This window comes from Nerophis ophidion, linkage group LG02, assembly GCF_033978795.1.
Source record: "Nerophis ophidion isolate RoL-2023_Sa linkage group LG02, RoL_Noph_v1.0, whole genome shotgun sequence".
Lineage (NCBI taxonomy): Eukaryota > Metazoa > Chordata > Actinopteri > Syngnathiformes > Syngnathidae > Nerophis > Nerophis ophidion.
The window spans coordinates 44,985,313-45,011,368 of record NC_084612.1 but is presented as its reverse complement, the minus strand read 5'-3'; the positions used below and the strand labels follow the sequence as shown (position 1 = coordinate 45,011,368).

The window sequence follows — 26,056 nt, the reverse complement described above, 5'->3', positions numbered from 1 at the left end:
AGCAACCGTGGGGCAGCTGATGGAAGCCGCCTAGGAGCAGGAACAGGTGCTGGGGGTTTAGCCGGTGTTGGGCGTTGTGGCGCCGCGACTGGCGGCACTTGGCATCGAGGAGCTGGTACAGGAAGTGGCACAGCAACAGCAGGCGACAGGGAAGAAGGCGGCGGTGGCCGCGCCGGTCGGAGATCCGGAACCGGCAGCCGAGCCGGGAGAAGCGAAGGCGGCAGTGGCCTTGCCAGTGGGAGAGCCGGAACCATAGGTTGAGGCGGAAGGAGAAGGTCCGAGCCTGCTGTGGGCTGGGACCGCACAAACCTGGTTTTTAAGTCCTTAATGAATTGTGTGGTCCAGAACGTCGGCTGTGCATCGCCGACAGGGGTTCTCGCGAGGTAACAACAGTCTGGCTTGAAGATACTGTTAGGAACTTGCACGGCTGCCGTTTTGTTACCCCAAGATGCAAGAACCAGGAGGACGATGAGCAGTTAAGATGACTTTAATTATCATCAACAGAGAAATGAAGCAGTCTTGCAAACAACAGTTGCAACATAGAGTGTGTTATCTTCGAGCACTGAGGAGTGCTCGAGACAAAGCATAAATAGGACGCATGTTGATTGACCGCAGGTGTGGACCGGCTGCCAATCAACAGCAGGTGTGTGAACAAAAAAGTGCTCAGCGGAACAAGCAGGAAGTGGAAACCAAAATAAGAGCACTGATGGGAAGTGAATACAAAAACAAGGAAACAAACAGAAATGAAGTGACCGATCGTCACATGTGCTGTAATAAAATACTCCAAAATACTTTGAATAGCACAGGGACGGGAATGAAGATTTACAAAATCAGCTGAAATTTTTTTTATCCCAAAACACCGCTTTGAAATCTATGTTAGCTTAGGATGCATTTCCTGCTATTTTTAATCAAAATCTAACAATATTCTTCTGACCAAAATTTCACATTTATTAGCAAATATTTTCATTAAAGTGTATCGTGATGAAATTTATGTATACAAGTTTTCACATCTATCAAATGTTTGCACACTTTTGGATTATAGACAAAAATAGGCCTACAAATTGATTAACCAGAATTAAAAATATAGAAATTTTGAAATACTTAATATCGTGTATTGTACCTCTGAATGGACTCGTCTGTCGTAGATTGGTGTGAGAGGAGCCGAGTCGGAGGTGGGAGGCTTTGATAGTTGATTTGAGGCTGAATTTGTGACGATGTTTGACTTCAGCTTGAAGGCAGATCCTAGTGAAAAATTACTTCTTCGTAAACTCACTTTACTTAGATGCTTTGCCGATTTCGTGTGGTCAATGAGTGCCACCTTTCCCCGAGATCCATAGTTCACAATGTCCTTGCAATATAAGCACTGAGCACGTCCCGGTTCATCGCACTTTGCAATGAAATCGCTGATCAGTTTGTCTACTTCTACGATATTGTTGTTAATCTTTACCTTCAGTTTGATAGATATATCGAGCCATGCCCAGTTCCACTTGTTTCTCACGCCCTTATCGATATCTTTCGCTAATGAAGCATTCCTATCTTGAATAAGCTTAACCACGTCTGAAACTGTTTTGTTAATAAAGAAACTGTTGTGATCTGGTTCCCGGATCACATCTTTAGTCTATATTTGAGTCCTTTTTTGTGTTTTGATTATTATTTTTGGACTCTTCCTGTTCTGAGTTTTGCACTTCCTGTTATATCTCGTTTCCATGGTTTCTTATTTGTTCCACCTGCTATGTTTTTCGATGCACACCTGTTGGAAATTGTTTACTTTAGTATTTAAGCCTGCATTCTTCCTCAGTTCGTTCTTGGCTCATGGTTTGCTACACGCAACAGTCACGTAGGTTTTCTCTAAGTCCTTGTTTTGCTTGCTAAGTCTCATCTGAACTTTCGGGCGCTCGGCACGCGCTTTTGGACAGTTTGAACTCTCTGCTTATATTAGCGTTAGCTTCCATGCGTGGGCACGCACTTTCTTTTCTGTTTGCAGCAGTGTTCTTTTATCTTTTGAACATTAAAATCAGCTTCTTACCTGCATTCCTGCCTGTCTGGTCCCACTGCATCTAAGGGTGACATCTCCGCGCATCACAATGCGCCCCAAATGTGACAGAAACGTGTTAATTGAGAGCTACTGTGTTTTCTTTCCAGATTAGTCGCCGATAAACACAACCAATATGAACAGAATACGAGTTCAGAAACGCTCACAATAATTGAGGATCAGGGACTAGATATTGTCGGCAAACGACGCGTGCAGACGCCTATAACGGGCAATGTCATTGGTTGATGTCGTCAGTTGATAGTAGAGCTAGCCAATCTGGTGCCTTCACACAATAGCATTATATTATATAAATGACCCTGGCGGCGCCAAAATCGGCGGAATTCCGCGGATCCGCGGAAAATTCCCATCCCTGATAGCAGTCAACATTTCAGTTACATTTGAAACATAAATGAATATATCCGGAATTATAACCATACTAATACATACATACATCAAAGGAGTTGAAAGCTAAAATTGAACAAAAATAATATTACCTTTTTTTAGGACCATTGGGAGCACCGGATTAAAAGGCGCAATACAGATGAGCGGGTCTATTAAAGTCTATTTTCATACAAAAGGCACACCGGATTATAAAGTGCATTAAAGGGGTCATATTATGATTTTTTCCTCATTTTAAAACACTATCTTGTGGTCCACATAAGATGTGATTGTGGTTCTTTGGTGAAAGTCTGTAAAACATAAATTATGTTTTACAGACCATTTTCAAGTAGTTTTCTGAGCGTCTCTTCAGGATGCCCCATTTTGTGGGCGGTCTTACCCATGTGGCTCACCTTCGACAGCGTCTTCTACCCGACTTCTTTGTTGCAGTTGTGTAGCGTGCAAGAACAGGAGTAGAAGAAGTGTCAAAAATGGAGCTAACTGTTGAAATGACATTCAGACTTTACTTAAATCAATAACGGAGCAGCATCTTCTCTTCTATCTATCTATCTTTCTATCCGTCTATCTATTGAAGGAGATAGATATCTACATATATCCATATTTGAGAGTTATTTATTTATATTCATAGTCATATTTTAAAACAGCTAGTGTTTGCCCGCAAGTAATCTGTGTTAGCCTTGAAGCTTTGGAATGTAGGAAGTTGGACTACTCCCCAAATATCTTATCTTCAGTTGAACAAAGGACCTGTATGTATGTCCAATCTGGGGAGGGTTGGGGCTGGTTGCATATTCAAGAAGAAGTGTCTTCCCGTTTGAATGTTAGATCAATTTGGGCAATGCGATTGAAAGGTTGTATCTAGATTGCTCTCCCAAAGCTTTGGTAATAAAATATCAAAATAAGCAACTCTGCCTGGGATTCATTTATAACCAGCTTATGTGTCATCGAAAGAACTTGGGAGACACCAGTTGTTTTAAAGTCCCTGGGAGGAAGAACTGGTCAAACGCAACACTATCTATCTATCTATCTATCCATCTACCTACCTACCTATCTATCTATCTATCTATCTATCTATCTATCTATCTATCTATCTATCTATCTATCTATCTATCTATCTATCTATCTATCTATCTATCTATCTATCTATCTATCTATCTATCTATCTATCTATCTATCTATCTATCTATCTATCCATCCATCCATCCATCCATCCATCCATCCATCCATCCATCCATCCATCCATCCATCCATCTATCATCTGTGGCTCAATAAGGCAACATCAACGCCGGAAATGTGTCCGGTGAAAAACTGTCCGACCGGAACCCTCTAATCACTAAAGTTCCGTGGGTGAATAATGTAAATCCACTATAGTTTTTTTTAGCTTTGATAGCTAGTCTACAACAGATATAAGTCAGAACTTAACGCTACTTTATATTAGAAATGGCAACAGCGGAAGATGAATGTCCCATAACAAGGAGCTAGAGAACAATGTTGGACGCGCGCACATTTTCAGTACTTAAGCAGATCCCAAACACAGATCAGCAGGTACTACAAGGTAAGAAAAGTTGTATTTGCATGATATAGAGAAAACAAAACGCCATATAATGTTTGTTAATAGGTGCCATTTTGCGATCCTTAAAGTATGTTTTTGTATTTACACTTCTTTTGTAAAGTAATTTTGTATATATATATATATACATATATATATAATATATATATATATATACATACATATGTATGTATATATATATATATATATATACATACATATATATATATATACATACATATATATATATATATGTATATATACATACATACATACATATATATATATATATATATATATATATATATATATATATATATATATATATATATATATATATATATATAAATATAAGCACACCTGTGAAGTGAAAACCATGAAAAAGTGGTTGTCCCTGCACAATTTTTGCCCTTACCTCTTGAAACTCATCGAGAGAATGCCAAGAGTGTGCGAAAAACCAATGGGTGGGTATTTAGAAAAAAATAGAATATATTTTTTCAGTTGTTTCACCTTTTTTTTTAAGTACATAACTCCACATGTTAGTCATACTTTTGATGCCTTCAGTGACAATGTAAATGTTCATGACAATAAAGAAAACACATTGAATGAGAAGGTGTGTCCAAACTTTTGGCCTGTACTGATATATATATATATATATATATATATATATATATATATATACACGTATATAAATATATATGGTCTTCAATGCTGTGACGCATGACTTTATCAAAACAATAGAGTGTAGTATTTTTCTGGCGCCTTAGCGTTGGCCGAGTCTGGAAAAAAACCTACTTTTCCCAGTATTCACTACGCAGGTGTGGGCGTGGAACTCTTTAAGTAGGAAGTGAAGTGGGTTCTTAGTGGATGAGAGGAATAGTTTTTTTTGGACAGTTCCAGAAAAAAATAATCAAAATCTATCTATAACTGTTTTTGTTGCTTATAAACAAACAAACAAACACTGGCAAAAACATAACCTCTTTGGCGGAGGTAATAAAGTCTGCGTTCTGTAAAGCAAAGCACGCCATTTTAGTCTCCAACATTTCCACGACTACATAGAGCTAGCCGGTCATGTTGCAAGGCATAGAAGGAAATACCCCAAAAAATGTACACCGTGGGACATGGGAGTAAACTGAACAACAATGTGATAAATCCTTAAACCGTACATTTTTCCTCAGCTTGTCCGTCTCGATGTCATGGGGGATCTGAAACTGCACTTTGGCGGAAGGCAGGGTACACATAAACACATAAACTGTCACCCAAAAAAGGTGATTAAAGCCAGCGAAGCCAAATATTTACATTTATAGAAGTTCAATTGATAGTTAACTTTTTTGAGAGGCAGCATTTTCCAAACATGTTCACTGTGGAGGACACTGCCTGTTTTACACTGGATGTTTACATTGTCACGTTATAGACAATCAATTGTTAGTTTTTTAATATATTTGCTTGAAAAAGTGGTTGTGCCTGCACAATTTTTGCCCTTAAAAATACATATACGTAGTAATAAATATGATGAGAACATTTTAACATTATCATGTTTGTGTTCAATTAAAGAAAGTGTGTTTTTTCTAACCATTTCTACCACTTAATTTTGCACACTATTTTGGACATTTACCACATTAATATCATACCGTGAAATTGTGATATTGTTACATCTCTAATATGTATCAATGGCATCAAGAATTTCCAGTTATTTTAAGCATTGGGACCACAGAATGATATATTGCATGAATGTGAAAGTTGGAATCTCACTCTGCTTTTTCTCTCCATCTCCAGCAGAACCTTCTTGTGTTGCTCAGCAATCGCTACTGTGGAGGAGTGAACCATTTGATAGATCTGTTCTCCTTCTTTGGTTTGGAAAGTGTAGAGACCTTCTTTGCTGTCACACCTACAAAATCAAAGCAGTTTTGTACTGTATCATAGACAAACACATATCTATGATGCATCTTCAAATTTAACATTTCATTGTTAATTCATTACGGTTTGGCTTAGTTGTATTCCACCAGGCTCAAGATATTGATATAACGTTGATTATACACACATGACCTCGAAACAACCTTGCAAAATAGTTTTAATTGTAAAGTGAGACAAAGTTGATGTCCAAAGTTGGATTAACGTTATTGGTTGGGAAATGACAACATTTCAATGGTCAAATCAACATCACAACCTGACATTGAATAAACATCGTTAAAGAGCATGTTGTTTCAACATTTTATTTGTGTTGTAGTGTATTGGTTAGAAAATGACCAAAATTCAATGATCAAATCAACATCAGACCCTGACATTGACTAAACGTTGTCAAAGAGCATGTTGTTTCAACGTTAAGTTTGAGGTGTTCAACGTAAGGAACTAATTCAACAAGTTCTTAATGTTGTTTCAATGTCTTGTGCCTGCTGGGATGGGACTGGTATGTTGATAGATAAGCAACCTCATGCTACTGTACATTAGGGGTGCAACGGTTAAGGGTGTCCCAATTAGCTGAAATCAAAACAATTTCAAAGACAAACCCAAACAAACCAATTGCCCTGGGAAAACAATGACCTGGATGAGAACATCCATATACAATTTAGGAATGTTTAAAAAAAATGCTGTTTATGATTTTGTGTTTGAATTTCCTTTATGAATATAATACTGTTTTGTTTTGCTGTGTACTGAGTTCTCGCACTAAACAATCAAGTTAACAAATAGTCTGCCAAAAGCAGACAAAAATGGGAGGCATTTGACATGGAAGCTGAGATTTAGCCGGACAAAAGTGCAATGCAGACAACGATGGAAAAGACCGTCTTGGTAAAGAAATGATTCCTGACGCCTGCTGGTATTCAGTCCATTGAGATGCTTTCACTTTTTTGTGAACAATTTAACTCCCAGATCAATATGTAAAGCGGGGTAGTCCAAACTACGGCTCGTGGGCCAGGTGCAGCCCCCTGTCATCTTCAGTCTGACCCATGTGACATCACAACTTTAGTATGAAGTCTGGCTCATGCAATGTCTCAAGTTTAATTTTAATTTACTTTACAGTCTAATGCTGAAAATATGCCGCCATATGGACAAAATTGTAAAATCAGAGCATAGCATCAATTTATTAGACCCAATCAAAACATCCGCAAATAAACTACAACCACGGAGGAAAATCAACACACATGGTGGCGCATAATTCACAACTTGATCACTTAACTTCGTGGACATTACAAAAAATGTCCATCCACCATACACAATATAAACTTACACCCATATAGACACAATACAATGCAGTATGGGTGATGTGCAAAACACCTTCGCTCCGTACTTTGTTTGGTGCATTTTAGCTGGTTGATATTTCTGACTGATTACAAAACTTTAAAGAAGTTGCCACGGAAGTAAACAAAGTAGGAATACATTTTTACATTCTCTTAATGTTTTATTTTCTCACAATGTTTTATCGTTTATACTTCATATTGCAGCGTTGTCAGGAACTGATGTGTGTGTGTGTGTGTGTGTGTGTGAATGGGGGTGCTAACAGTAATGTGTTGTTGATCAGTCTGTAGCTACAGCTTGCTTATATCAATGCAAAATGAAGTGCCTCTGATCACACTCTGATAATATTGTAAATACTACATTTTGTACAAAAGATTGTTGTGACATCACAATCAACAGCGGAAAAAAACGTTGCAGTGATTGTATTTGTGTGTGCGTGCCAATGTGTGTGTGCACGCGCGTGTGTCGATATGACAGCATATTGGCAATTACCCTCAAAAATAGGGCTTCAGCAAAGGTTGTACAGTATTCTTATATGTTTGGTAAAATTCCCTCTTCAATTTAGCATGAAATTAATATGAAGATTTAAATTCTTGCTATCGCCAATTATGTGTTGAAACAGCTGTGTAAAATCTATCTGCACCAGTACACGTTTTATTTATTTATTTATTTACAGACAATATTAGAATCCATTCTGCAAAAAGATAATCCCTAGAAGCGTGGAGTTTATGGATTGGGACCCACAGTTAAAATATAAATCATCAAATAATTTACTAAATACAGTACAATTAATTAAAAAATCTACCCACCTGATACCCATTCACAATTTCATACCAACCTACCAACATGTTTACTTTTACAGAGAAGGAAGTTTAAAATCCACCAAATTAGTCTCGATATCTTATTATTCAAATTTGATTGAAAAGTTGCATTTTGAAGATTTGCGATAATCATATCATAAATACAGGGGTCAAGACCAAAATTATGCAACCAATGTGAAATAGAAATACATTTTGCTTGAAATGCTTTTTAAATATGTTCAAAGAATGTGATTCTAGAGCTATCAATCTCAATCCAGATCACCGGGACTCTACAGGCTATACAAAAGTGTGTACATTTTAGATTACATTTTTTCCCTCTTAAAAAGGTTTACTTCTGGTGTTGATAAAAGGAGTGGGCACTGGAATGAGCTGACAGAGTCTAGAATTTAATCCATATACTACGTTATACATAATACAAGCACTGTGGAATCTGGTACACCCAGAACGCTTCACACACAGACACTCTGAATGAGAGAGCACACAGAGTTGGAATAAATAACAATAAAATACTGGGGTCTTTTGTCTTATAATTGTAACTACAACTGAAGTTACTATAGTTATTTCGATATCAAATTTATTTAGATGCTTTATCTAATTACATTACAAATATATTTCATATTTATCACTACACTAACTTCAGAACTGTATAATGTATATTGCATATACATTGTGTGTATACACAGTAAATATATTATATAATATTATATTAATATAATTTATATGTACATTCTACACTTCTACGCAGGCTATATATGTCTATATACTGTATATATTAATGTAATGTTACTCAACATGTAGCCTGGTTTTGGCCCCTGGCCATATTTATTCAGCCAAATGCGACCCCCCAAGTCAAATGTTTAGACATCCCTGATGTAAAATAAATGGACAAAGACAAGCATATAAGATTGCAGCAGTGTGCTGTCAAAGATGAAGATCATCATAACATGGAACTATTCAAGATGCATTTCAGGAAACATAACTTTACTTTAATAAAATTTAAATAATAATTCATACTCTTAAAATATTTATGTTGCACTTGCACTTTCCTTAAACACTGTACACCAGTTGTTTCCAAAGGGGCCATTTTTGGAACGCAGCTTGTTTTTTACTGGCCCACGGCTTATTGTAAAAATGAAATGGGTTATTAATGAGATGTATTACAATACATTACAGTTATTTGCTTTATCCCCTATAATACAAAGCTTATAGAGCTTATAATACAGTATAATGACCTCGGAACACCCCGAGTAACGGTATTTGGAATGACAGTTTTTAGAACGGAACATTCGGTTGGTGTATAAAATGACAAGCAATTAAAATCTTACCCTCCTGCCTCAAAGGTGAAGCAAGTGGCGTCACGTCCATAGCGACGCAAGGACCTGAGTGGCCAGGTGACCAGCTTGGTGCGGGGGTTGTGAATGTCCCAAAGGTAAATGTTCTCATGAGTGATCTGCATCATACATTCTCCATAGATGTCCAAGTTGGGGCAAGGTAGGAGGAAGACATTAAAGCGTTCTAGGAACAGGCCAAACAATGACAGTGTAAGGAAACATGGGAGCAATGACTTATTTTGCTGCCTGAATAACTAAGCATGACTAATAGTCCTACCCTGTCTGTACTAGTTATTTCTTATGATTAATTATCAAAGCACTGTAAAAAAAGAGACTATTTAGCTCTGACATCCCGAAATAGGAAGTGTAGCTGGACTATAGGGCTGGGCGATATTGACGAAAAAGTACATTTCAATATATTTTTACATAAACTAAATATTCGATATATATCTCGATATATTTTCCGGTGAAAGTATACATATAAAGATATTCATTTTTGAGCGAGATTCACTGAAGTTGAACTACTGTAAATGACAACTATACTGTAAACGGTCAGTGGCACTTTTATTAACCCAGTTAGTCAAGATGGGTATTAACAGCATATAAAATAAACTGTTTAAGTAGCGCAGAATTACATAATATTAATAAAATACAAAAATATTATTTATTTGTAAAATAAATAACATAGCTGTGCAAATAATAAAACATGTATCAAACTCAGATAAAAAAATGCATTTACCGGCAGGCATTTTTTAAATTCCCAGTCGACGATGTAATGGACTGTTACACACGAACGGTTCGGGTCAGCGCCAAATCAGTGACTTTATTTAATTGTGTGGCTATAATCTTTCCCACTTCGGCATACATTTTTGGCAGCTTTTCTCATGCAAAATATGCCCAGCTTGGCAACTCGAGAACTGTTTTGATTTGGACTTACATGGTAAATAACTCAAATGAATGTTTTATCCAGACATGTGTCACGGCGCGGTCTCGAACCCACAATTCTCCCGCAGCAAGATCCAACACTCTGTCTGGTAGCATGCCAGGACACGCCCCCGCACATGCTGAACGCTTCACGTCCACGTTTCGCCGCAGCTGCAGATTTTTTAGCAATCAGGAGTACAGCATATAGACCAGTCGCTCCTTGGAACTTACACCAGAACGTTGTTAACTCTCAGTAGTAAGCATTATGTCTGTGGCTTCCCTCTTGCTGTCCTCACCCTTGTTCTCCGTGTCCTTTTAGTTCCCTTGACTCATGTCCCTTGTCTCCCTTGCAGTACCCGCCTTGTTTTGTGTGCTCGAGCTCTGTGCCTCGACCTCCATCCAGATTTTGGACTGCCTCCCTCGATTCTCGACCCTTGCCTGGACACAGACCTTGTTGCTTTTCTCCTGCCCTTGACCTCCTGCCTGTCCCCGGACTTCCTTTGTGCCTCGCCCTCTTGGACTGATGAATAATTCATCCATCCTCTGGTATTATTTACATGGTTAATTTCACACCAAACACATAGAGTAGCATACACCTCCCACACCATCATCAAAGGTTACAATAAACAAGGTAACCTGAGTTTCCTTGTGGTGTCGTCTCCTTCCAACCCTTGCGTACATAACGTGTCAAAATGTTGGCAAGTACACGCAATGTGGGTTTACTGGACGTCGTCTACATTGATAAAAGAAAAATCTAAAGAAGAGAATCCCTCTGCCATCTTCCACTAGTTTTTTTAATACATAAATCGCCCACTTGAATATTCCCTCTTCTCTTTTACGACTCTCTTGTCATCATTTGGAATGTCAGTTGTGATTTCCCCTCTTGGTTTGATGAGCCGCCCTATCTTGCCTCTGATTGGCCTGTCCGTAATGTTTTGCCCTAATTTCAACCATTTGTGACTATTTGATGTTGTGGTATTGTCAACTTCATCCTTATAGCTTGCATGTTTTTACAAAAGCAGAGTGGTCATAATCAATAAGAACAAACAAATAAGGATGGGAGGGGTTCTAGCTGCACCTTTAATCACATTTTAATCACGATCACAATTTTGGCTGTCACAATTAAAGTGAGTGATCATTAGCAATATTACGATTTTAAAAGCAGGTTCCGCTTCACATCAAATCAGGCAGTTACACAAGCAGCAGCAGCAGAGAACAACAGCCCTGTAAAGCGGGCGCTCGTCCACGCCAAAGGCCATTGTGTATGAGCACAAAACTGCATTACCGTGACAAACTTAAACAAAAACATTATTAGTATTATTAACATTAACCATTTTTCTGGGGTTGCTTCAGACGATCGTTTCTTTTTACTTAATTTCACTCACTTCACTACTGTGAAGTGAGTGAAATGTGTTTAAGGGAGCAGTGCTGTTAATAGATAGCAACAGTTTAGGACGATATTGGAAACAGCACATTTGTCCCACCCAAAAAGTATTAGCGCAAAGGAGATTTTTTAAAATGTTGCTTTCATTTTGAAAGCGCAACACATCATGTAAAAGGTCGCTCCTTCACTCACATCCTCTAACTCAGAGTGTTAAGAACATGAGGAAACCAGAAGCAAGCGATCTGTAAAACGATGTATAGGGAATGTTGCCACAACTTGTTTATAGCGTCTTGCCGTTTGTTTTTTGGGATGGTCACTTGTAAAAAAAAATGTGTAATCTTTGTCAATGTTCCCAATAACATAAACAATAACTGAAATGTTTTGTCATTTCAATAAAATTGAAGGCAGGCTGTCAAGAAGGAGGACGCCAAGTTGTCAGTGAGGCGGAAAGCTTTTGTATCAGATGTGAGAGGTATCACTATTTGTTTTTGTTGGCCCAACTGTTGCACTGAGCCACACAGTGTTGTTACAGGAGAACAAAGCTTGTTTATTAGACTTAGACAAACTTTAACAATCCACAAGGGAAATTGTTTCACACAGTAGCTCAGTTACAAAGGATAAAGATGAAAAGGGCACAAAAAGTGGGCGAAACAAAAGGCATAAAGTAGACTAAAAATGTACCATAGTAGCAATATAAAATATAGCATATACACCATGTAATATTTACATAATATATATACAGTATGTAATACATACCAATATATTACCGTATTTTCCCGACTGTAAGGCGCACTTAAAATCCTTCTCTTTTTTTTTTCAAAACTCGACAGTACGCCTAATGTATGGAATAATTCTGGTTTAGCTTACCGACCTCAAAGCAATTTTATTTGGTACATGGTGTAATGATAAGTGTGACCAGTAGATGGCAGTGAAACATAAGAGATACTTGTAGACTGCAATATGATGGATATATGACTCAAGTAAACAACAAAAATCTATGAAAATGTTTTAGTATGACTCTGGTAAGCTATGAAGCTGCACCACTTGATGGATTGTCAGCACATTAAACATACAAGTATTATTATGGTGTGTGTATAAAGTGAGACGTATTATCTGGCGTTTTATTTCGCAATATTATGCAAAAGCATCTTCTCTTACATTCTGGTACCTGCTGATCTGTATTTGGAATCTGCATAAATCCTGAAACCTTCCGCGCATTCGTATTGACACCATAGTCGATAAGCTTATATTTTTTCTCTATCTTCTTGTTATGGGAAATTCATCCTCTGCCGTTGCCATTTCTAATATAAAGTAGAGTAAAGTTCTTACTTATATCTGTCAGTAAATTTGCCAGGAAAGCCCTAAAACATACCGGTGTAGTGAGTTTACATAATTCAATCAAGGAACTTCAGTTATTAGAGGATTTCGGTCGGACGATTTTTCACAGGACACATTTCCGGTCTTGTTGTTGTTTCCGGATGAGGAGATGCTGCTCCATTATTGATTTGAGTAAAGTCTGAATGTCATTAAAAAAGTTAGCTCCATCTTTTGACACTTCTTCCACTCCTGTCTTTGCACGCTACACTGGTACAACAAAGATGACGGGGAGAAAACGCTGCCAAAAGTGAGCGACGTAAACAAGACCGCCCACAAAACGGCACATTCGGAAGATACTGTCAGAAAGCGATTGGAAGATGATCTGTAAAACATAATCTTTGCAACATATTGACCAAAGGACCACCATTACACGTTATGTACACCACAAGGAAGTGTTTTTAATTTAGAAAAAACAAAACAAAACATATATGACTTCTTTTATGCGCCCTATATTACAGTGCGCCTTATATATGAAAAAAGATATAAAAAAATAGACCATTCATAGGCAGTGCGCCTTATAATCCAGTGCGTCCGGAAACTACGGTGTATTGTTACATTATATTATAATACTTTATCTTTATTGGCCAAACTGTTTTGTGTTTTAATTTAATATTAAAAGGTAAACAAAATGTTCTTTTTTTTTTTTTTACATTATTTGTAGGGGTTTTAATGTCAGAAAGTTAGTACTTTACAAAACAATTCATTTGACATAGCATTTATGGAATGTTTTGCAATATATAGTTATGTTAAAGTTAAAGTACCAATGATTGTCACACACACGCTAGGTGTGGAGAAATTATTCTCTGCATTTGACCCATCACCCTTGAGCACCACCTGGGAGGTGAAGGGAGCAGTGGGCACCAGCGGTGGCCGCGCCCGGGAATCAATTCCTTTATGACATATTTCTGGTCAAACTCTTTATGGATGTGTCCTTTTAGCAATACAGTTTGTGATCCCTCAATCTTAGACACATTTTTACGTCGTTTATTGCCGGTGTTCTGGCGAGACGTGCTACCCATTGGAATTCACGCACACCGCATGCATTTGAATCCAGGGAATGTGGAAATGTACAGTAATTGCGCATTGAAGAACTTTTTCACAAGTTTAATGGTTACATTAAATATCTGTGTTTTTGTAATCTGTCATTTTGTAAATTATTATACATGTGTCAAACTACAAAATGTACGATTATAGGTAAAGCGAGGGTCCAATAGATAATGCGCGGGCCACCCATGTTAACGTGGCTTTCTTGTTTATGGCGCCAAAAAAAAAAGAGCATAAAAAAATGGAAAAATAGAATTAATGGCATCATATAATTTGAAAATGCTGACATGTTGATACTAATGGGCAAAAACACAAATATTTGTCTTTAAATATATTATTTAGTCTTAAGCTTAATATTGATTGGTTATATTGAATCTAGCAACACAATTTGCTGGTAAGTTTTGTGTGTGTGTGTATTTAGAAATCAGACCTGTGTGTTCACATTGCATCCCAGCTGTCAGGAGATCTGGTTCTCCCATGATGATGTCATTGACCCGCGTTCCCAGACATTCATTTGACAGTGTCTTGAACCAGTCTTCTGCTTCCAGTTCTAGAGAAAATAAGACCAGCAATACCAGATATAAGTTCTTAAAGACATAGAACTGGGTGGATACAATGGATCACAAAAATGAAAAATACTGTAGCTAAGCCTAAAAAATTTTTAATTGTCCTGATGTATACATGGACCAATTACAGTGTAATACATTTAGGGCTGTCAACGGATTATAATTAAATGTAATCGCAAGAGATTCAATGTAAACTCTTATTTTTATACCAATTCCTGTTTTGGCATGTCTTGCTGTGAATTTACCTCTGTTCTGAGCGTTAGTCTCTTCCAGCATTGTCTGTTAGACTGCCCTGTTTCATTGTTTGTGTGGTTGTTTTTTGTTTTGCTGTACTACGTCCAGTAAGATTTGCATCTATACCTATTGTTGAATTATCGCTGAGTTGTTAGTTCCCCGGTGGTTCACTACTACGGCCACAGTGCCATCCAGTGGTGTTCCCGCATTTTCCAGGTTCAAAATATATTTAAACCGTAAGTCATCTGCGGACTCTGCATTCTGGGGTCACGCTGCTAGCCACACTGTGTACTCGTTACAGAATGAACCAGCCATGAAGTGACCCCTTGAAAAAGGTACTGCAATACCGAGGTGAAAAAGTGGAATATCCAGTATTTAAAGACAATGGAAGATAAGTGTCAGCAACACAAGCTTTCTTTTGTTATGTTTTTGCTCAGAAAATTATTTTACACGCTGGTTATTTTTAATTTTTGCTACATAATAAAATCCCGTTTTACTTGTATGCCATCTCTGCATCTTGGGATTACACCAACTGCAACCAGGCACAACCAGAACAAAACAACTGTGCAGTCACACATGTATTAAAGAGTTACAAACGTGTAACTTTGACAGCCCTAAATTCGTAAGCTTTTTTAGGTGTTTGTACCTGGACATATATTTCCTGTTTAACAAAGCCAAGTTATTCATAATGTAAAAATTAAAAGGACAGCTAAAAGCACTATGTGTATTTCTCCAAGAATTACCTGATTCACAAGTGAAAGTGCGTGAGGTGTCGTCAGTTAGTACAATGGCCACTGCCTGTCGCTTGGTATCCCGAGGAAGCCGTGTGACACTCTTAACATTGCTGATTTCTGTCACCTAGGCAACAGAATAAAGGCAATGCATGGAATAATTATGAGTATTTAATCAACTGTTTCTACTGTAGGAGCATTTTTTTTTAAATAATTTCATGAGGTCGATTAGTTCGACATTGTACAAAAGGCAATTTATTTTGCTCGCAAATTGAGATATGGCTCAAGGCAACATTCTCAGTTCAGAAAAAAATACTGTACATGAAAATAAGGCGTCAAATTTCATCATATGAAGTATATCACATTTACGTAATTTGATTTTTCTGTGTACATCTTTAAATTTCCACTGCATCATATACATACTGAAAAAATTAACAAATCTCGTACATTAATTTTAAAACCTCCAGCCCACCTATAGGAGGGCATTGTGGTTTTATTTGTGTTGCTAGGGTTACTGCTATAAGATGCTTGTATCAATATACACATGCTGTACATTCATGTCACTGAAAGAAAGTTCAGCAAACATATCTCTAAGAAAACAATATTCAATGGGCAATGGATAAATGTCCAATTTAAGTTTGCAGTCTAAGACCAGCATATGTCATGAATTAATTCATAAAACAAAAAACTAATGCAACAAAGTTAACACTTAACGATTCCATTTGAAAAAGTATTGTTTCTCGGCCACTTTTTATGTTTTATTTTTTTTTGCAGTATGACTTTACTTGAAAGAGCGTCCATGTTCGATATACAGATGTTATTTATTTTAGAACATCATGTCGAGCAAAACATTTTTTTTTTAATCGTTGAATTAAAACAAGCACTACAATATGTAGTTTAAAAAAAAACAAAAACATCTGGCACATGCACCAAAAAGTGTGTGAGCCAGTGTTTGTTTTTTTGTTTTTTTTATAAACATTTACCTTAGAACAGGCTCTGATGTTGGCAGACTTCTCATCAGGGTATTTCTCCAATCGACGAGGTCCTTTGCTAGACGATTTCTTAAAAACTAGCCAGCAACGGCGGTAAATCTGTAACATGCAATAAGAGCATGTAAAGGAAAGGAAAACACTGAAAAACAATGCATTAGTGAAGTGAATTATATTTACGTAGCGCTTTTCTCAAGTGACTCAAAGCGCTTTTACATTGTGAAACCCAATATCTAAGTTACATTTAAACCAGTGTGGGTGGCACTGGGAGCAGGTGGGTATAGTGTCTTGCCCACGGACACAAAGGCAGAGACTAGGATGATGGAAGCGGGGATCGAACCTGCAACCCTCAAGTTGCTGGCACGGCCACTCTACCAACCGAGCTATACTGCCCCATTACTCACTGTAAATGTCCAATTCTAAACAAACTAAGGCAATGGGTATCATTTGACACTGTTTATTATGAAACCATTTTCACCCATTTACCAAAAGGGTGCACTTGTATGGTGTATAACTTGATGGGTACCGGGAAGCAGAAGTTTCCAAGTTTATTACTGGTAGAAAGGATGGCTTTGGTTACCAAATATCACCGAGGTTTGACAAAGGTAGACCATATGATTATTGGAGAAATTAAGTTATTGTCATGACAAGAGTTGATTTTCTCATGCTGGGACTTCAAAAAAAGAATGAGAAATAACCAAGGAAATTTCTGCAGAAGAATTGGACGGTGATGAAAACAGTGTGAGCGAAACTGGAAGGCCATGTAAACCAAACCTTCATTTTACTTTCAATGATAACTTGGTCAGTTACGGCAAATATTTTACAACCAGGATAGGACAGTCATTTCAGAGCAAACGGACACACAATGTTGTATAAAGCAGCAGACAAAGTGGACTTTGAAATTGCGCACACAATCTGGCCCACGAGATGTCCCGAGTAAAAAAAAAAAAAAAAAAAAAAAAAAATATATATATATATATATATATATATATATATATGTACAAACCCTGTTTCCATATGAGTTGGGAAATTGTGTTAGATGTAAATATAAACGGAATACAATGATTTGCGAATCCTTTTCAACCCATATTCAATTGAATGCACTACAAAGACAAGATATTTGATGTTCAAACTCATAAACTTAATTTTTTTCCGCAAATAATAACTAAGTTAGAATTTCGTGGCTGCAACACGTGCCAAAGTAGTTGGCAAAGGACATGTTCACCACTGTGTTACATCACCTTTTCTTTTAACAACACTTAATAAACGTTTGGGAACTGAGGAAACTAATTGTTGAAGCTTTGAAAGTGGAATTCTTTCCCATTTTTGTTTTATGTAGAGCATCAGTCATTCAACAGTCCGGGGTCTGTGCTGTCGCATTTTACGCTTCATAATGCGCCACACATTTTCGATGGGAGACAGGTCTGGACTGCAGGCGGGCCAGAAAAGTACCCGGACTCTTTTTTTACGAAGCAACGCTGTTGTAACACGTGGCTTGGCATTGTCTTGCTGAAATAAACAGGGGCATCCATGATAACGTTGCTTGGATGACAACATATGTTGCTCCAAAACCTGTATGGACCATTCAGCATTAACGGTGCCTTCACAGATGTGTAAGTTACCCATGCCTTGGGCACTAATACACCCCCATACCATCACAGATGCTGGCTTTTAAACTTTGCGCCTATAACAATCCGGATGGTTATTTTTCTCTTTGTTCCTGAGGAAACCACGTCCACAGTTTCCAAATATAATTTGAAATGTGGACTCGTCAGACCACAGAACACCTTTCCACTTTGCATCAGTTCATCTTAGATGAGCTTAGGCCCAGCAAAGCCGGCGGCGTTTCTGGGTGTTTTTGATAAATGGGTTTTGCTTTGCATAGTAGTTTTAACTTGCACTTACAGATGTAGCGACCAACTGTAGTTACTGACAGTGGTTTTATGAAGTGTTCCTGAGCCCATGTGGTGATATCCTTGAGACACTGATGTCGGTTTTTGATGCAGTACCGACTGAGGGATCAAAGGTCCGTAATATCGTCGCTTACGTGCAGTGATTTCTCCAGATTCTCTGAACCTTTTGAAGATTTTACAGACCGTAGATGGTAAAATCCCTAAATTCCTTGCAATAGCTCATTGAGAAATGTTGTTCTAAAACTGTTTGACAATTTGCTTACAAAGTGGTGACCCTCACCCCATCCTTGTTTGTGAATTACTTAGCATTTCATGGAAGCTGCTTCTATACTCAATCATGGCACCCACCTGTTCCCGCTTAGCATGCACACCTCTAGGATGTTCCAAATAAGTGTTTGATGAGCATTCCTCAACTTTATCAGTATTTATTGCCACCTTTCCCAACTTCTTTATCATGTGTTGCTGGCATCAAATTCTAAAGTTAATGATTTGCAAAAAAAAAAAATGTTTATCAGTTTGAACATCAAATATGTTGTCTTTATAGCATATTCAACCGAATATGGGTTGAAAATGATTTGCAAATCATTGTATTCCGTTTATATTTACATCTAACACAATTTCCCAACTCATATGGAAACGGGGTTTGTATATACACACACACACACACACACACACACACACACATATATATACATATATATATATATATACATATATATATATATATACATATATATATATATATATATATATATATATATATGTATATATATATATAGTACATATATATACACACACACATTATATATATATATATATATATATATATATATATGGATCAGACAAAGAGCAGCTTGAAGACCTTGATGAAAAAGAGAAATAATAAATCAATCAATCAAATTTTATTTACATAGCCCTTAATCACAAGTGTCTCAAAGGGCTGCACGAGCCACAACGACATCCTTGGCTCAGATCCCACATCAGGGCAAGAAAAAACCCAATGGGCACAATAAGAAACCTCGGAGTGGACGGCAGATGTGGGTACCCCCCCTGAGCGACCGGTTGTCGCGTGGATCTAGTTAATAATGTGAGAGTCCAGTCTTCAGAGGTGTCGTCAGTTGATGCACAGAGGAGTTGTCTACCCTGGGTCCTGACTTTGAACAGCAAGCAGGTCATCTGTAGTCACCTGATAACCTCTCCAAGCAGGAGACGGGGGCAGAGCAGAAAAGAGACGGCAGATCAAGTGGTATAAAAGGGGGTCTATTTAAAGGCTAGAGTATACAAATTACTTTTAAGATGGGACTCAAATACTGTTACAGATAGGGCATTCCAGAGTACTGGAGCATGAACAGAAAACGCTCTATAGCCCACACACTTTTTTTTAGGCTCTGGGAATCACTAATAAGCCGGAGTTCTTAGAACACAGATTTCTGACCAGTACATATGGTACAATACAATCAGAAAGATAGGATGGAGCTAGACCATTTAGTATTTTATACGTAAGTCGTAAAACCTTAAAGTCGCATCCTAAGTGCACAGGAAGCCAGTGCAGGTGAGCCAGTATAGGCGTAATATGATCAAACTTTCTTGTTCTTGTCAAAAGTCTAGCAGCCGCATTTTGTACCAAGTGTAATCTTTTAATGCTAGACTTAGGGAGACCTGAAAATAATACGTTACAGTAATCGAGACGAGACGTAAATAACGCATGAATAATGATCTCAGCGTTGGTGGACAAAGTGGGATGGATTTTAGCGATATTACAGAGATGAAAGAAGGCTGTTTTAGTAACACAAATGAGAGAGTTGGGTCGAAGATAATACCAAGATTATTTACCAAGTCACTTTGTGTAATTGTTTGGTTGTCAAATGTTAAGGTGGTTTCATTAAATAGGTGTTGAGCACTAAGATCAAGGAGCAGCAACATGGATGATACATCAGCCTCCATAGTTAGCAATATATCATTAGTCATTTTTGCGAGGGCTGTCTCCGTAGACTGATTTGCCCTGAAACCGGACTGAAAGCTCAGTAGAATGCATGTTCACCTCTGGCACAGTCACGACAGAAAAAACATTATGTGAGTTGAGTATTATTCTCGGAGAAATGTCATGTGTGCAGGAATTTTCTAGGCTGACGCTGGTTTGTTCTAGCTTAACTGACTCCACATTAAAGGCCTACTGAAATGAGGTTTTCTTATTTAAACGGGGATAGCAGGTCCATTCTATGTGTCATACTTGATCATTTCGCGATATTGCCATATTTTTGTTGAAAGGATTTAGTAGAGAACATCCACGATAAAGTTCGCAACTTTCAGTGCTAAGAGAAAACCCTGCCTCTACCGGAAGTCGCAGACAATGACGTCACATGTTGATGGCTCCTCACATATTCACATTGATTTTAATGGGAGCCTCCAACAAAAAGTGCTATTCGGACCGAGAAAACGACAATTCCCCCATTAATTTGAGTGAGGATGAAAGATTCGTGTTTGAGGATATTGATAGCGACGGACTAGAAAAAAAAAAAAAAGTTAAAAAAAAAACGCTATTGCATTGGGACGGATTCCGATGTTTTTAGACATTTACTAAGATAATTCTGGGAAATCCCTTATCTTTCTATTGTGTTTCTAGTGTTTTAGTGAGTTTAACAGTACCTGATAGTCGGAGGGGTGTCTCCACGGGTGTCTTGACGCCAATGTCTCAGGGGAGTCGACGGCAGCTATGGACGGCACAAGCTCAGCTTTTCTTCGGTAAGAAGCGACTTTTTAACCACAATTTTCTCACCGAAACCTGCTGGTTGACATTCCGTCGTGATTCATGTTCGCTTGACCGCGCTCTGATCCATAGTAAAGTTTCACCTCCAGGAATTTTAAACAAGGAATCACCGTGTGTTTGTGTGGCTAAAGGCTAAAACTTCCCAACTCCATCTTTCTACTTTCAATCAATGTCAATCAACGTTTACTTATATAGCCCTAAATCACTAGTGTCTCAAAGGGCCCCAATATTAATTGAACAAATTGCAAAAGATTCAGCAACACAGATCTCCAAAATACTGTGTAATTATGCCGTTAAAGCAGACGACTTTTAGCTGTGTGTGTGCGCAGCGCTCATACTTCCTAAAAACCTGTGACGTCTTGCGTACACGTCATCATTACACGACGTTTTCAAGACGAAACTCCCGGGAAATTTAAAATTGCAATTTAGTAAACTAAAAAGGCCGTATTGGCATGTGTTGCAACGTTAATATTTCATCATTGATATATAAACTATCAGACTGCGTGGCGGGTAGTAGTGGGTTTCAGTAGGCCTTTAACAGACACTGTAATTGCCTCTGTCCGAACTTGCTCTAGTGTAGTTAGTCAAGTGTAACGTAACCAGTAATCTATGTTTGTACAAAAACCAAAACCAGTGAAATTGGCATGTTGTGTAAATCGTTTAAAAAAAAAAAAAAAAGAATACAATGATTTGCAAATCCGGGGTGGTTGTCACCACATCTGCGGTCCTCTCCAAGGTTTCTCATAGTCATTCACATTGACATCCCACTGGGTTATGAGAGTTTCCTTGCCCTTATGTGGGGCTCTGAACTGAGGATGTCGTTGTGGCTTGTGCAGCCCATTGAGACACTTGTGATTTAACATTGATTGATTGATTAAACATACCTGGCCAATAAAACTGATTCTGATTCTCGTTACTGCTAACATCATCTTTCCCAAGCTTCTTGAGTTCTTCAATTTGAATCATTGTTTTGCTCCAACACTCGTGTGTTTTGTTGGGATTACATACCCACCAGCTGGTAGAGACCCAGTTTGCCTCCATCTTCGACTTCTTTAAAAATGTTATTATCATGCCAATTCACGTACTTCTGCCTTTAGTTGAATCTAGTTAGATGTATTTTGTTATGAGTACATCATCATCTCAGTTTTCTGTTTCAGTGTTAAACATTTTAACAAGTTATACATTTTGCTTGTCAAGTTGGAGGCATTGCAGTTGGTGTTCTTTCCTGTGGCTTCACCTGCTCTGCTCAAAATCTCCGCTTTACATTGAAGACCACCATTTCTTCTAGTGAACTTAATTTTAAAATTTTGATGACCACTGAATGTGATCACAGCTACAGGACAGCTCGCTAACATTTTTGATTTGAAATTTGCACCACGAAAAGCACGGATTTGCTATAATAAGCAAAGTGAATGTAAAGCTAGCTGGGAGCTAAGACGCTAGCGCAAAGCTGTTGCTTAGCAACCCAATGTTATACTGCGAGCAGGCTGTGGGAGTTCGGACATATTTTAAGTGTTTTTGATCACACAAAGTGATCTCTACAACAGGCTAAAAACTTTACCAGCGCTCTGACTGGCTTGAGGTAGGGCTGGGCGATATGGCCTTTTTTTAATATCTCGATATTTTTAGGCTGTATCGCGATACACGAAATAGTTATTAAGCAGTGGCACAAACATTCATGTCATTTTGAAAACAGAAAGTGCAAGATTATCAGAGAAATTTTAAAAGAAGCTACTAGTGCACTTTTGTGAATGATGCCACTAAGATGACATATCAAAACAACACTAAATTAAAGGGATGGCGGCATAGCTCGGTTGGTAGAGTGGCCGTGCCAGCAACTTGAGGGTTGCAGGTTCGATTCCCGCTTCTGCCATCCTAGTTACTGCCGTTGTGTCCTCGGGCGAGACACTTAACCCACCTGCTCCCAGTGCCACCCACACTGGTTTAAATATAACTTAGATATTGGGTTTCACTATGTAAAGCGCTTTGAGTCATTAGAGAAAAGCGCTATATAAATATAATTCACTTCACTTCACTAAAGTGCACTTTTTGTACAGAACGCCACTACAATAGTTTAAAACAAATAAAGTGCACTTTTGTGCATGATGTCACACAAGGTATTTCAATAAGTGTCACATAAAAATGAGCTGCATATCAAATAGTACATGCCCTACGGTGTTGATGTGGAAATAGTTGCTTCGGCATTTTGTGGGTGTGGCACGGAACGGTGATGTTGACATGCGGAGTTTCAAGCATTTTTCATTCTCTAGCGGGATGACTTTTCAAATGGTGCTAAATTAGCAGTGCTGATACTTTTTGTAGCAACGCTTCCACCGCATAAATGTTCAACATATTCCCGCTTGAAGCCAAACCACCACCAGACGATGCACCCTATGCTGTTTTTCTTGGGAATTAATTCTTCCTTCATTTGTTACCAGATTCGCACCTTCTCTCTCTCGTATTATCACTCGCAACACACTGTTAAGTGTGGCACTTGGTGATTTATTTGGATTAAAGTAGTTGCCCCCCCATTAAAAAAAATTTAAAAGTTAGAAAACTCGATTTAAATACTGTTTATAAACTCGTTTTTTTGTGATGTCAAGGTTTTCTATGTATTTCTATGCAGCATGCATTGTTTTGTTTCACCAGAGGGCGCTTGGTGCCATTGGTATCGGTAATTGGCACTGTAGAAAAAGTCTGTCAGTAGGTGGTATGAAAAAAACAGATGCATCAAGCTTCGGTTGTAACGCTGTGTTAATTGTTTTGCAGGTAAGCTGGTTTGCATATAACACATATAAGCAGTAGCATACTTTATTATGTACCTTTTAGAGTAAACAATGTTGAGCTAAGGTTTGTTTTGTTAATTTTATGAGCTAAAGACAAGTCACATGCAGGATTATTTTCTAAGATGGCGGACGTTGGTCCGACGGTAGCTACGGTGACAAAGCAAAATACAGTTAGCTTTAGTTTAAGAGATACTTGAAAATAGGGTTTGGAATACCATTTATGTTACAAGGACATGCTAAACGAACTTTTGAGTGTTGTATTGATCGCATGCACAGCAGATGTGTGTGTGCCAAAGCTGAACTACAGTTAGTGTGTGCTAAGGCAGTAGATGTACATTCGCACATAGGACAGTAGATTGAGTAGAAGTAATGATAAAATGACATAAATGAATACAATAGATATATATAAATACATATAAAACATACATATAAATAAAATCCATATATTATTAAAGGCCTACTGAAACCCACTACTACCGACCACGCAGTCTGATAGTTTATATATCAAAGATGGAATATTAACATTGCAATTAGTTTACTAAATTGCAATTTAAAATTTCCCGCAAGTTTCTTGTTGAAAACATCGCGGAAATGATGACATGTACGCGTGACGCTTGCACCACAAGCGGCTAAAAGTCGTCTGCTTTAATCGCATAATTACACAGTATTTTAGACATCTGTGTTGCTGAATCTTTTGCAATTTGTTCATTTAATAATGGAGACTATAAAGAACAATGCTGTTGGTGGAAACCGGTGGATTGCAGCTGTCTTTAGCACCAAGACACAGCCGGTGTTTCTTTGTTTGTTGGGAAGCAGAGCGGTCAAGCGAACATGTTTTCTCTATGTCAACCAGCATGTTTTTGGATGGGAAAATTGCGATATATATCTTACCGTAGACATCATTGGATTATTCGTCGTCCACCAGCTGTCAAAAAGGCAGCTGTGAGCTTGGCTCCTCGGCTTCTCTCTGAGACACTGCGTGTTCACCGCAGCCATCCGACCTCAATGTCTTTACAATCTCACTAAAACACTATTAAAACAATAAACAGATAAGGGATCTTCCAGAATTATCCTAGTAAATGTGTCTAATTACATCTGAAACGCTCACACTGCCGGCCCCTTTTTTTCTTCCTAGTCCTTCACTATCAATATCCTAATTCACAAATCTTTCATCCTCGCTCAAATTAATGGGGAAATTGTGGCTTTCTTGGTCCGAATTGCTCTTACTGCTGGTGGCTCCCATTAAAAACATTGTGAATATGTGTGGAGCCTTGCAACTCGTGACGTCACGCGCACATATTTCCGGTAAAGGCAGGGTCTTTTTTATTAGCGACCAAAAGTTGCAAACTTTATCGTCGATGTTCTCTACTAAATCCTTTCGGGAAAAATATGGCAATATCGCGAAATAAAGACATGCACCTGGGGATAGGTTGATTGGCAACACTAAATTGGCCCTAGTGTGTGAATGTGAGTGTGAATGTTGTCTGTCTATCTGTGTTGGCCCTGCGATGAGATGGCGACTTGTCCAGGGTGTACCCCGCCTCCCGCCCGATTGTAGCTGAGATAGGCGCCAGCGCCCTCCGCGACCCCGAAAGGGAATAAGCGGTAGAAATGGATGGATCAAGTATGACACATAGAATGGACCTGCTCTTCACGTTTAAATAAGAAAATCTTATTTCAGTAGGCCTTTAAACAGTAATTTAAAACATGATTGAAAGGTAGATAAAAACAGTAAAAAGGGTTTTTGTGTGTATGTATATTAGGGGTGTAACGGTACACAAAAATTTGGGTTCGGTACGTACCTCAGTTTAGAGGTAATGGTTCGGTTCATTTTCGGTACAGTAAGAAAACAACAAAATATACATTTTTTGGGTTATTTATTTACCAAATTTGTAAACAATGGAATAACATACATATACACACAGGGTCCATTGCCATGGTTAATACACATATAACAAATAAAAACTAAATAAGTTAA

At 38.1% G+C, this 26,056-nt stretch overlaps 1 protein-coding gene across 4 annotated transcripts in view; it reads right to left on the bottom strand.

Annotated features, from left to right (window-relative positions):
* The window catches only part of dok4 (docking protein 4), a 65,921-nt gene that overhangs the window by 12,865 nt on the left and 27,000 nt on the right, over positions 1-26,056 (bottom strand). For all 4 annotated transcript variants that reach the window (XM_061884544.1, XM_061884535.1, XM_061884518.1 and 1 more), the window contains 5 exons: positions 16,607-16,714; positions 15,636-15,750; positions 14,523-14,642; positions 9,358-9,547; positions 5,730-5,865 (listed from right to left, as the gene is read on the bottom strand). In XM_061884544.1, coding sequence (XP_061740528.1) covers positions 5,730-5,865; positions 9,358-9,547; positions 14,523-14,642; positions 15,636-15,750; positions 16,607-16,714 — 669 coding nt within the window. The remainder of the gene's footprint in view (positions 1-5,729; positions 5,866-9,357; positions 9,548-14,522; positions 14,643-15,635; positions 15,751-16,606; positions 16,715-26,056) is intronic.